The sequence below is a fragment of the Telmatherina bonti genome (assembly GCF_933228915.1).
Source record: "Telmatherina bonti genome assembly, chromosome: 14".
In the NCBI taxonomy this organism is placed as follows: Eukaryota; Metazoa; Chordata; class Actinopteri; order Atheriniformes; family Telmatherinidae; genus Telmatherina; species Telmatherina bonti.
The window spans coordinates 16,274,042-16,288,004 of NC_136612.1; the positions used below are offsets into that span (position 1 = coordinate 16,274,042).

At 37.9% G+C, this 13,963-nt stretch overlaps 2 protein-coding genes across 6 annotated transcripts in view; one reads left to right on the forward strand and one right to left on the reverse strand.

Moving 5' to 3' along the window:
• Positions 1–2,688: 2,688 nt before the first annotated feature.
• On the reverse strand, positions 2,689–6,167 carry dexi (Dexi homolog (mouse)). The gene is made up of 2 exons (XM_079252527.1): positions 5,291–6,167; positions 2,689–5,156 (listed from the first exon to the last, which is right to left on the reverse strand). The coding sequence occupies exon 1, from the start codon at positions 5,672–5,674 to the stop codon at positions 5,405–5,407; it is 270 nt and encodes an 89-aa protein (XP_079108653.1). The 5' UTR covers positions 5,675–6,167; the 3' UTR covers positions 2,689–5,156; positions 5,291–5,404.
• A 294-nt stretch (positions 6,168–6,461) lies between these two features.
• clec16a (C-type lectin domain containing 16A) overlaps positions 6,462–13,963 on the forward strand; it is a 55,339-nt gene continuing 47,837 nt past the window's right edge. For all 5 annotated transcript variants that reach the window (XM_079252413.1, XM_079252416.1, XM_079252415.1 and 2 more), the window contains exons 1-5: positions 6,462–6,632; positions 7,886–8,014; positions 10,400–10,533; positions 11,942–12,090; positions 13,667–13,772. In XM_079252413.1, the coding sequence (XP_079108539.1) occupies positions 6,559–6,632; positions 7,886–8,014; positions 10,400–10,533; positions 11,942–12,090; positions 13,667–13,772 (592 nt within the window). In that variant the 5' untranslated portion in view covers positions 6,462–6,558. The remainder of the gene's footprint in view (positions 6,633–7,885; positions 8,015–10,399; positions 10,534–11,941; positions 12,091–13,666; positions 13,773–13,963) is intronic.

Here is a 13,963-nt window from a genome sequence, read left to right on the forward strand (position 1 = left end):
GGTGTGTCACATAGAGCACCTGGAAAAGCTGGTGAACATACACTTGCAGAAGAGGCTTCCACACAGGTAAGACAACGCAGATACTGAGCTTACCTAGCTTTACCCCACAACGTAGTGATTCTCTAATTGGATCCTGAAATGTGTGATGTGCTTAACTTCAGCTTCGGCCAATCAGATTCCATCCTGACAGATGGAGTACCAGCGGTCAACGAGCTACACAAGCTGGAATTTGAGTGAGTGTTCCTGACATGTGATATTATGAGAAATGGGAAAATGATGATGATAATCATAACATTGTGTTTTTTTCACAGGCTTGGTCCAGAAAAGGGTCCGTTAGCTCTTCCTAAACTTTGGGACCTCCTTCCAGGGTTGCATAACCTACAACACTTGGAGTAAGTGTACATCGTTTGATCTTTTTAGCTTTTAGCTGCGCATCTTATCTGACAGCATCTACATTTTGTCCTGTCTTTCAGTCTAGAGAAGAGTAAGATAGGGGACCAAGGAGCAGAGAAACTGGCAAATGCACTGATATCACTCCAGTCTCTGGAGGTACTCAAGTGAGTATATGTTGAGCCCTTTGTTAATTTTTTTTTTTTTAATAATTTTATTTTTATTGGGACTGAAGTGCATATATATGTATATGTTTACATACAATATATGTAAATTCCTTTTTTTTTTTTTTACATTTGTAAACTGAAAAAAAAGAAAGAAAACAAAACAGGAGGTAGTGATGGAAAAAAATAAACAAGTAAACAAGAGAAAAAAAAACAAAACAACACCACCACAGATGTTGTACATTTGTATGTATGTTCAGCCTATGTGGAGTTTGTCTTATTTACAACTGGTAGTCAGATGTCCAAAAAGTCCTCGAGGTTATCTTTTTTGCCTTACGTGAGTCTTTCCAGAGGGAGTATCTTCAAAACCTCTGCATACCAGTCTTCAATTTTAGGGCAGTCCTCAGAAATCCAAAACTTCAAGATAGTCTTTCTCAATTATTATTATTTTTTAATTCGTTAGTCTAAATATTTATTTTCTCCCCTCTATGTTCAGTCTGTCACAAAACTGTATAGGAGACCAGGGAGTGAAAAAATTAGCACCTACACTAAAGGACCTCCCCAAACTGCACTGTTTAAGGTATTTCATACACACTCATGCACACACACACACACACATATGCCCACTCAACACTTATAAATACCATTTTTCTTTAAGCCCACTTAATTTCACTTCCCTTTTCATTTTTATTTTCCAGCCTCTACAGCAACATGATTTCTGATGAAGGGGCAGAGAGTTTAGCAGCTGTTCTCCCTCACATGGCTTCACTCACAGACCTCGAGTAAGTGCTCAAAGAACTCATCTCCTCATATATATCATTGTGTTTGTATACTAGTGATAAATACATTGAAAAAAAAAAGGAACCACGGTGATGTGATATGATAGCGGTCAAACGTTTACAGTGGATTTACTGGTCCATACTTGCTGATAAGTTAGAGTTGTCACCAATATTTTGTTCTTGTTCTTTTTACCAGTGTGAAGTATAACAAGATGACAGATGTTGGCGCGCAGAGTCTTGGAGCCAGTCTGAGAAGCTGTAAAAAGATTAGAACTCTGAGGTGAGCTGTCATGTCCCGTTACTAAATAAAAAGCCTTCATTTCCATCTTTTTTTCCCCTTTTTTTAAAACTTATTTTGTCTTGTCTCATCCCAGGATGTGGAATCAGTGTATTCCCTATGGAGTTTTTGAGAGGCTTCAGCAGCAGGACAGCCGCATCCTTTGGCATTAGAATAGCGAGTAAAGGTCTTTTCTTCCAGCTTCGCATCATCAGGAACACAGCTGAACACTACACAAGTCTTCCACAGCATGAAGCATGTACGGCTAACTGTAATGCTTCACACAAACTTAACAAGCAACTTTGCACTGATTTGATGTTTTTTTTTATTGTCTTGTCTTCGGTTTAAAAGGGTTTTAAAGTGATTTTGTTTGCAGTTTTTGTGGCTGTACATTATTATTTGCTTATCGCCTGGCACTTTATTTCAAATAAAGTATTGTGTTTTCAAGTTTTGGTTTTTCTGTTTTCCATTTAATCTAAATGCATCAGTTTATTAAAAAGAGCTTTTTTCACTTCCTTCACTTCTGGTTTCTGTTCTGCATTTTAATGCAAACTTCACCATGTTGTTTGCAGCTCTGCCGAGCGTAATGATGCCCCTGCATGTACCAAAACATCACAGAACGTACACACTTATGTTTGCTACCATTTTCTCATTCTTAGCATGTTAGTTGATGCTTATAATAGTCTACAAACTCCGCATTCCTTCTTGATCAGCAGATAGCTACAGTGTAAAAACATCCACTAAACGTTAATATGCGGATTTAATTGGGACAGTGCAGGTTATAATATCAGTACATGAATGCATGTCAAGATGCTGGAATACAGCAAATAATAATAATTTCCATCTGTAATTATTGTGTCTGACTTGTTGCAGAATATACCCAGTATGCTTTGCTGTTACACAGAATGTCTTTGTCATTATCTTTTGTTCTCTGGCTCCATCTTGTGAATGAAATGTAAAATGACACCAACAGAGCACTGATTAATAACATTAGAGATGAGTCAGTTAAAGTTTTTTTTCATTCAGATTTATTAAATACATCTTTTTTAAAAATAAAACTTTGTAACAATCCACAGCTCAGAGTGCATATCTGCTAAAAGGCAGATGTGGAAGAATGATGCTAGCACTGGCTACAGGCTGTACGCTGATGAAGTTAGAGTTGATCAGATCCTAACCAGCATAGTATGAAGTCATGCGTGGAAGATGTAGCATAGTCCTAACTAATGTGGGATTTGTGATCCAGATTCAAAATGGTTTGTTTGTAATTCAGGAAAACCACTAAAACAAACAAAAAAAAAGTTGATGAATAAGTTGTTGCTGCAACCATTACTGAACATCTGCCATGCAAAGACAAAATATTCATGTGCAATGAGATAAGTAGGAGAATACTGATAACTGTGGAAATGTGAGGTTTGGGACCATCACCTTGGTACTATCAGAGTTAAAAAGCTACTGGAAGTGTGCATGGGATGAAATACATGCACATCATGACATCGATGCTTAATCATGACATCCCTGCTGGTTTTCCAACAACATATGTTGCCAGCCGGACTTTTAGAGATAGCGTGGTTAAGCACAAGACAACCGAAAACCCAAATGTTTCAAAGATCAAGTCTCTCAACAATAAACTGCAGCTGATCTCAGAACACTGATCATTAAAGCATTTAAAGGATTTGAATGGCACATTTTTATTTTACACAACACCCTAGCAAGGATAAAAAAAAAAAATGTTTTGTATAATCAGTTCCCACTGAACAGTTTCCCTTGTCAGTAATTTTTTTTTTCAAAACATAAATAACCTCCCAACTCATTTGACTGACATTGATCCTTAACTGAGGAGAAAAAAAAACTGCTTTTAATCGTGTGCCTGGATCGACTCAACTATACAGTTTGATCAAATCCTGTAAAATATACTAATGCTCAGTTGTGTCCTGAGTTTTTATCATCAAAACGATGGCTCAGTGATTATTACCGTACACAACCCCTTCCCCAGATTACAGATTCATACAAACAAATCCTGACAATCAAATTTTCTTTTCAACAATACTGCTTTAAGACAGCTTCAAACCAAAACGCATCAGCTCTTACATTAGGACTTGTTTTACCTGTCCACGTTCTTCACAACAATGTGGAGTATCTTTTAAATTCATTCAGCTGGCTACGCAGCAGTTCCTGTGATCTGAAAATTGTGAAATGTGTGCGGGGCAGTAGTCATCTTGATGAAAGGCTGTCTGGAAGTATGTTCCATCGATGCAAACATGCTAAAAAAAAAAATATACTAGATGGAGCTTCAGTGTGAATCTTACATGTGCACATATTTGGAGTTTTTTTTTTTTTTTTTGGTCCCTACTGCTGCAGATCTTACATCACCATGGCTACCATGCAAATTTAGTATATTCTCTTTGACTGCAGGACTCTACCTCCTCTCGGGTATGTATCTTTCCCTTATTTATAATCAAATCAAGCAGAATTGGGGTGAAATAATAATGACTTAATAACTACCTAATTGGCCACTTGCTTGCCTTCAGTATTTTATTGCTGATGAAAAGATAGACTCTATAAAAAGGAATTCTGTATTTGCAACAATTCAAACAGAAACAGAATAAAATTTATCATGCATCGACTTTTCTCTTACAATCATAAAAACACATGTTAAAAAGAGGATGAACGTTATTAAATCTTATGCACTTATTTTTTTTTCCCTTCCATGATGTTTGGCACATTTAGCCAAAATTTGTCTGTTGTGGACAATTAGATTGACTTGACTCCAATTGTTGTGATATAGGCAAAAACATACTGCTTCAACCTATATCTTGTTATTTGAATACATTCTGCATAACAGTGAAAGGTATGACACATAAAAACAAGTAAAAAGTTTAATTCTCTTTCATCCTGCAGATTTACACTCTTAACTCAACTCTAAAGTCTTGCCAGCACGCTCAGATTTCCTGACATTGCCCCTGAGTGCATATCCCCGACACGGAGATACAGTATAAATAACTCCAAGACACATTTTAACGGAAGCCTGGAGGGTAAGTGAGTCAGCAAAGCAGCAATGAATCTGGTGTTCAGAAGTAAGAGTCAAACAGTTCAATCTCAGAGTGATTTAGGAAAATAACATGCCTACAAGGGATGCCGTCCAGCTGCTTTTCGCCACTTCAGCAGTAATGTCTCGACTGCGCAGGATGTGACACTGTGACTTCTGTGACAATGTCTGATGAGTTTGCTTGTTGAGTAATCTGCATAGCCTGGATACTTGCTTTGTGTTAATGTTAGGCGTTTGATCTGAACAATACAGGAGATAAGAAATGCGCTCCAGCTTTCTGAAAAAGGGAGCAGCTGTTCCTTTTGCACCTGCAAACAGCATGTGCTGCGTCCTTTTCATTGTGTTTCAAGAAAAGGTGACAGGTGCCAGTGCTGATCCCCTGGTGTCCAAATAGAGACAACACAGCTGATCTGGCAGACTGATCTTCCCATGGGACAGACCATGTGGCCAGCAGAGTTTAAATCTCTCCCTTGGGTTATCTTCCTTTGAGCCTGGACAACCTAAGGACAGAAGCAACATAGCAAATGAACAAAACCTTTTTTTTTTTTTTTTTAAAAAACAACAAAAAAACAACATAAATATGTTGTTGACCACACTTTATATAAACAATATCCAAGATCAAACAGCCTCTTACTTTTTTATTAAAATGTCTCTATGAGAGGAAGGTTGCAGAAGAACCCAGTCTGAGGCATTTTCTCCCATAATGTTCACACTGGCCCACAGACTCCGCTTCCTCCGCCGTGTCCTGTCATTCCAGATACCCCTCAAACACATCCAGATCCGTGTCTGTGTCGTAGGGGACAGAGGCCGGGTCCGACAGCACCCCGAGATCCACCAGCGCCTGGTCCATGTCCTCAGGCAGAAATACTATCCCCACATTCAGGACGATGTACTCCATCAGAAAGGCATAGTAGAGGATGAGGACGTTCACAAAGAACAGGCCCAAATAAAACATATATGGGAGTTCGTCCAGGAGCGATTCCACCGAATCTAACTGGGCATAAACTGGGTGTGTCATAGAAATTAAAGAAAGTCACGGTTTGGTTCCTAGACGAGTTCGGGCCTGGATGTGATGGTCTTGTGGTCTGTATCGCTAGAAATCTGACTGGGGTGATGAAACTGGGGCGTCCATTTCGGCTCGTCCCGACTTACGACGGAGATTGAAGAAAGCTTTCCAACTTTTTATCTGTACGGTCCGAAGAAAAATGATAGGGAAACAGGTAGTCTAAGCAACGTTACGTTCAGCGCTTACAAAAACAACCAACAGTCAGAATTGAAATGTTATTTTAGCAAGCTCGACGCATTCTTGACATTGGCTCCTTGGGTTTGCGGAATTCACGCCATGCCAGCTGGCTGGCTAGGGCTAAAAACAGTAGCATGCAAGGTTAGCCAAAACAACCGCAAACATGTCTGCAAGTCTTGGGGTTTTCTTAAACACATCAGTATCGATTAAAGCTTAATATTCACAAACACATGCGTCTGGCTATATAAATGTCGACTCGAACAGTTTTGCTTGCTGCATCAAAATAGTCCTGAACATAAAAACGACACCTGCAGTGATTGGTTCACTGACTAAGATTCTGTTCACCTATTGGTTGTTAAGATGTCAGTCAGCGTGCAATTGCAGTCGCGTGATTTAGCCGTCACTACTAACTAGGGAAGTTGTAGTTTTTCCCCTTCATTTTATTGTGTAGTTGTGTGAGAAGAACAACAACTCCCATACACCCCTGTGCAGTGAAAGTGTTACGTAATGACTCCCGTAGTGCTGCCATCTCTGCCTATCACCCTCTGTTTGCTAAGGTGTCCGTACTGTAAAAGTGGGTGCAATGGAGAGGTGTTGTCAGTAACCTTTACAGAATAAAGTCATCTGCCAAAAGCAGCAGCACTCTCAAAACTGCAACCATGTTTGGCCGGTCACGGAGCTGGGTTGGAGGACAGGGAAAAACGAAAAACATCCACTCCTTGGACCATTTAAAGTGAGTAGTTAGCATCACTTAGGCTAATGTTAGCCAATGTAATCACCGGGATTGGGAACGAGTGCTTGTGTTAACATTTGCCGAGTTATTCGTCGTTAAACTAACATTAGATCTATAAACTTAACCAGTTGTCTGCTGAGATACCAATAAAATGTATTAGTTGTTTCTCTATGGTGTCTGCTTTGTTAGATAATGTAAGCTAGCCGTAAACCATAATAGCATTTGATGCTAATGTAGATTTTATTTTTAAGGATAAGAATGCACTTTATCTGCAAACATCTACGTTAAAAGTGTCAACTGGAATTTTTGACACTGGTTAATTAGACTACACACCGGATTATGTCAAGAGAGACACGTCTTTGTAATATTGGAGTTGCTACACACTACACACTCGGATTTAAGTCGTCCCTCCCCAACAGGTGCATAATATAAAATAAAAACAACGATGTCAGTCAGCTTCATATGAGACTAGTGGGTGAAAATGCCCATGGCGAGGTGAACGCAGTTTAATGTAGTGGTTATTACTTTACTTTCTGGACATTTGATATTGGACAAGTGCTTCCTAACAAATTTAATCTGATGTGTTGATCAAACATGCAGACCAGCTTCTACATAGATCACTGCAAATCTGCATTTACTTCTAAGATCAAGTTAGAACTGAGTATACAAAAACATTGAGCCATCCCTCATTTTCTTTATACTTGACTTCCAAGCAGTCAGATTTTTAATCTGTTAAAGTGGCCTTTTTCTAGGGTTTGTCAAGGTTTTTCAAAGATTTTCTTCAAGCATTTGCTTGTTTTTAAATCTTGTTCAGTCCAGTCTCTGTACCTGACCATTTTTTAAGAACTCTGTTTTTTTCTTTTATTGATATTTTTAATTGTTAATCCACTTCACACTTTCCTTTGAAATATTCAAGCAGAAAAATGTCTCATTTAAGGCACGAGTCAGTGTTCAGTCTCTTAATTGAGAGCACATAAAAAGTCCATGGTATTAAATTGCTTTCACAGAAAATGCCTCGGATAATCCAGTCTGATGGACATAAAAATACGGTTCTCAGAAAGCTGCATATCAGCCGGATGAGCAGTGCATAATTTAAACATACGAGGGAACCTACAGTATGTCCCGTTTCCTGACAATAAGAAATAAGGGGTGGTGTTAGGCTTTTTGTACATTGCTGTTATTTTTTAGACCATTTATTCCATGTAACTTTCTGTCTTCCATACTTATTTACTGTACTTGTGTCCCTCTTTCAGGTACATGTACCATGTTTTGACCAAAAACACCACAGTGACAGACCATAATCGAAACCTCCTAGTTGAAACCATCCGCTCCATCACAGAGATTCTTATCTGGGGGGACCAGAATGACAGCTCTGTGTTTGAGTAAGTCTCAGTTAATGTCATGCTGCAGATGAGTCAAAGTAACATCTTTGTATTAACTTGGAAGTTTTTAATGTGAGAATTATGCTCTAAGTTCTACTGTCTTAATTTGTGTGGAAATTTGTATTTATCCTGTTGTGGCTATTTTTTGCTTAAACTCTAGTTCAAAAAGCTCTCATCCTTAAAAAAGAAAACAAAAAAAACTGATTCATGCAGTTGATTATAAATCAAATGCTACTTCTTTCAACTTAAAACAACTCCCTAACCAGTGCAAAGCTTTTGGAGTTGGAAACAATGCTGTGCCCAGCTGATTTATTAAAATTTACAATGAAAAAAAAAAAGAAACTATCAAACTTAACATATTTTAAAGAAACATATTTCAAATACTGTAATTTCCAGGTTATAAGCCACTACTTTTTTCACTTGATTTGAACCCTCCGGCTTAAACAACGATGCAACTAATGTGTGCATTGTTACTGGCTAATGACTAATTTTTAGCTTCATGCACACACCCTCATTATTAAAAGCACACAAAGAAACACATATGAGGCAGCTTTCAAGCTAAAGGCGATTGCTGTGGCTGTTGAAGAAGGAAACTGAGCTGTTACACGCTTGGTGCAAGGTACAGCTAATATTCAAATGCCGTCAACAGCCGGGAAACTGCGATGTGTTGAATGTCAATAATCCAAACCTTTTCTAAACACTTAAAGCTCAGATTAATCTAATAAAATATTAAACTAAGTTTACATCAAAGATGTCCTCTCTTGTTGTTTCCCCCCTTCAAATCCTTGCAGATTAGATGTAATATTGTCACTCTAAAGTAATTAACAAAAGCAAGAAGTTGTGGATTTCCACTCATATTTGTGGATCCATCTTATTCAACCTGCTCAACAATGTTTTTCACCATTTTATTTGTCCTACAGCAGAGTGTGTAATCAGAAAAGGGAACAGATTTTAGTTGTTCTGCTACATTTTTGCTAGCATCCCTCCTGGAGTTTAGGTCTTCTACAATTGTGAAGGTTTTCTCACTTCAGCCACAATCAAAGACATTGCATAAGAAGCCTCAGGGGCTTTTGTTCATGTGATGGAGGCTATTTGCATTAATTCTTGTGAATGTGATGACCTAAATTCAGCAAACTTCTTCCTAAATAGAACTGTGTTCGCTTCCCAACACAACAGGCATGCTTTGCCGTGTGCTGTCTTAATGCTGGTGTTAGCTCGCTTCTCCACACATAAAAACATAATGATTTGGGTGAGGTTGCAGTTCACTTTCACCTAGATGCCAGCACAATTTACTGGCTCTACTTTTTTGCCTTCTGTGGCTCTTGACTCTGCTCTGACAAATGATTGACAGGTGATGTCATCTGGCACATGCCAGAATCATGTGAAAAAGATCCTGCTTGTTATATAGGTAGGCAGGTAGGTGGGGAAATTACAATAACTTAATTTAATAATTTATTATGTATTAAAAGCCATGATTGATAATCATAAAGGATTCCTCACTGTCATCGCTTTCCAGAAAAGATTATGTGTGAACCACAACAACAGATCAGCACAACTCCGGAACAAACAGGAAAGCTGTTTAATATCAAAGGGGTCATCATGTGGCCATCCTTTGACTGTAAGTCTTGAAAACTGTCAGAAACGTCATTAATAAGGACAATGAAATGGGTTTTGTAAGATTCTGTTCATTGCTGTGACAAAGCATATACATGCCCAAAATCAGCTTCTCCTGCAAGGATACTACCTAATCTGGAATTGTTTAAAATCACACCCATGTTAACTTTGTCTTGATATCCATTGATTAAAATTCTACATATGAGGCTTAAGAACTGACTAAACCTTCATAAATATGGAGGATAAAGTGGCTTTTGGTGGCTTCTGTTCACTGCCGTGACAAGGCACTAACATGTTCTTTTTAACATCCCTAATTACAACTTAAAGACCTGTAAGGAGCGTTCATTTGATCTGACTCATTTAGAGAGTTGGAAAATTAATAAATTCATAATAATTGTGATAATTTTAGTTTTTTGGTGAAAGTAATAATGTTAAGAAAATCTGTGATTGTGACATCCCTGGCTTACATGGAGGTAACTTGGGTTTCTTTGAGTGAATTGGGCAGAATACTGGACATACGTTCATATAAACATACATTTATATTTAATTAAAGTATTTGTAAACCATTATTAAATTTTACAAGAACACTATTGTTTTTTATTTTTTATTTTATTTTTTAATTTAGAGACCAAGAAATGCCACCATCTGAAAGAAACTGCTCTAATAATGCTTGAAAAGGCAACTGCAGCTTTACTATTACCCTTCAGCATCACATCATCTTTAATCTGAGTCCTTTGTTTTTATTTGTCTGCATTCTTTTAATATGTGTAGCTTTTTCCTGGAGAAGAACATGTTTGTCTTCTTCTTGAACATCCTGCGTCAGAAGTCTGGTCGCTACGTCTGCGTCCAACTCCTGCAGACACTCAACATACTGTTTGAAAACATCAGCCATGAGACTTCCTTATGTAAGTACTTCCATTCACTCACAGAAAAAAAAGATAATAATATGATGCAGTGGTGATGCATCATGCCGTAGCAATGAAACACATCTGGAAAGAAGATGTAATGTCATCTTTCTTTTGTGTAAATGTTTTTATTTATTTTTAACAGTAAATATTCGCACAGCAGATTACATACCCTGTAGCTAAATAATGTTTGTTAATTTGACTTGATTTTGGCAAATATTACTTTTTAATGCTGCACTCTGGTGTTGCCATGTTTTGATTTATTGTACTGATTTATAGTAACTTTGTCATTTAAGAAACAGCTGCAGTAAATGAAAAATGTTACACTAAAATTCAGTGAATATAATTTCACTATCCTTTAAACTTCTTTTTTTTTTTGTTTGGTCTTTTTATTGACTTGTATTTACGCTGTGACGATGAACAAAATGGGGAAAAAAAACAATAAAACATGACTTTGTGCAATATTTCTTACAGAAATGTCGGATTACACAAAAATGCTCAGTATGTTGATGTGCACGTAGTGCTTTCTAAAATAAATAATGTCTGACCTTTCTTTAAATATCCCTTGCATAGCAGCTTGCACTGCATGCGTTTCTTGTTGCTAGGTAACTAAAAACTTAGCAGTTGATAAACTAGTTATTTCTCTAATCAGATGCACCCTAAGTAGGATAACCCGTAAGATGCCTTCATATTGTAAGTGCACATGATGGAACAGTTTTGTGAATGACTAAATGCATGTTTTTGAAAATGTCCAGTCTTGGACGCACCCTGGACAGATCTCAAGTCTATCACAGAGCAAACGCAGACACAAACTTTTTGAAAATGTCCAGCTTTTTATTAGTGATCAGGATGCTTGCTGGAATTTCCCAGAGTTTGGAACAGAAAGAAAGGTGACATTTTATAGACATTTTATAGCTGACAAATACATTAGCATAAAAATCAGATCCTCAGATATCTTGGAAAAATCAAATTTAAAATATGAAGGTACTAGAAATAAATCTGTATTTTTCATGTTTCATACGGGAGAGCAAGATGCATCGGCTCATAGCTGATTTGATGACAGTAAAGCAAATATGACACCAATGCAAAACAAAAAAAAAAAAACATCTTGTCAGTGTTTGACATTTTAACCCAGTCTCACTTCTTCCCTTTAGTCCTAATGCTTGCACTACCTCTCCATTTGCAGAGTGCACTTTTTCACAAGAAGTAGGGGTCATCTAGTCTCTCAACTATGGCTTTGGGGTAATTAGGTCGACTTGGTCAGTACTCATTGATCCCTACATGAAAAGAGTCATTGGGCTCGTGTATTATCACAAAGTAGATTAGGAAAGTCTACATTGAACCATGTCCCCTTAACAAATCTGATCAAGCTGTTCTAGAGGTTGATTTTCTTCTCCTCTACTTTCAGATTATCTCTTGTCCAACAACCATGTGAACTCCATCATTGTCCACAAGTTTGACTTCTCAGATGAGGAGATCATGGCTTACTACATTTCATTCCTCAAGACCCTGTCACTCAAACTTAACAACCACACTGTGCACTTCTTCTACAATGAGGTGAGGCCGCAGCGGGATCAGGTTTATGAGAGAAAACAAAGAGAGACTGAACGATGAAACAGTCATGCAGTATCAGCAGCTGCTACTGTGATCCGCTTGACAGAGGAGGAGGAAGGAAGTATGAGTTCAAAGATTGAGAATGATAATGAAAGAAGTGATGGAGCTTTATGCAAACAGCAGCTGAGAAACGTTTGATGGGCTGAAATTGGGCAAAGTTTGTATGCATGTAATTCTAGATTTAAAAAAAAAAGCAAAACTTCTAGAGCAAGAAATCAATTTTGTTTAAAAAAAAAAAAAAATTGAGGTTTGTTGATCCATCACATTTTCTGTCAGTTGATCTTTTCTCTCGATGTGCAACAGACTTCCTGTTAATGCAGCAACTTCCTGTGAAGAACGGCTGTTTTAGCACTTTCTGCGTCAATGGTGGTTGTCTTATAGAATTCAGTACAATCATTTTAGTGTTAAACAGGAATGTATGATCATATGTATGTATGTATGGAAGCCCAACAGGATCGTGAACACTTGAACAACTAGTCTTGATGTTATGTTCAGTTTCCAGTGTTTTTCTGAGTCTGTTCATCGCCCTGTGTGCTCTGGGGAAAGTTATTGGTGTACTGTCAGTGGTAGCTGCACTCCTGAAGCCAAAACCAGACCCACTGTGTAGATCTGAGAGCATGTTTCTGCGTATTAAAATAACCAAAAGCATTTTTTTTCCTTCCTTTTTAATTTATGTTTACTTCATTCTACTTATACTGGGTGATTTCAGAGTAAACTTAATCTGTTTTAAATGTATATTTTTTATATGTTTAGTTAGTTTAAAGAAAAATCATTGGAGTCTTTTGTTTATTTATTTAAAACACTTTATACATCCTACTTCTTGTTATGTGTTATTATCTATTAACAACACAATCCAGACTTACAGTGTGATCTCCTCTAGATGGTGCCATTGGATTACTTTAGTCTATTCCTGTCAGATCTGCACAAAGGTTAAAACAGAGTTAAAGCTCTGAGTTTGGGTTTGGTTTCAGGGTCATTCTCTTCATTTGCTGTGACTTCTAGGTTTCCATTTAATCCCTGAATCTCAGCTGTGATTACTTGGAGGTCTCAGTGACTGAGGAACAGTAGGGTGGAGGTTCAGGCACTGGCACAGAGAGAGATGGCTTCACGATTCAGTCATCTGTTTGTCTGACTGAGATTTATTAAAGCAGCCTACTTTTACTGTGTTAATAAGTCAGCATGATGCGAGTTCTTCCTGACAGGCTAGTTTTTCCCAGAAAATTCCAAATTAGACAAATATCTGAAAGAATTCATTTCCTGAAATTTCCTGACAACATATGTATTTCTTTTGCTTTCCTGTGATATTTTTGTAGATTTTTTTTTAGGTTTAGATTAAGATTCTTTGTACTTTTTTCTACTGTAAAAGGGGAGTGATGATGCTATTTTCAGTCTAATCAAATGATAATTTTCAGTATTTCTATCCAGCTGCTTTCTTTCTCTCTCTGTGTTCATTGGTGACCTGAGCGCGGCGGTGCATTGCCCTGCTCACCGGCGCCCCCTCTCTGTCTCCCACACACAGCACACTAATGACTTTGCCCTGTACACCGAAGCCATTAAGTTTTTCAACCACCCTGAAAGCATGGTCCGCATCGCAGTCCGCACCATCACACTCAACGTCTACAAAGGTGAGTTCCAGGAGCACGCATGTGCACATGCTAACCACACACGTGCGCGTCTACACACAGACTCCGGGGATTCTGGGACCGCCAGTCGCCTTTCTCTCTGCCTCTCTGCTTCCTACATTTTCCTGCTGCTTCTTCTGGTGCATGAGCATGACTAACAGGTAACATTACTTTGTTACTTTTGTGCCACGTGA

What these genes read in the sequence shown, in the direction of transcription:
- dexi (XM_079252527.1), bottom strand. Translation starts at nt 5,674, where the DNA reads ATGACACACCCAGTTTATGCCCAGTTAGATTCGGTGGAATCGCTCCTG.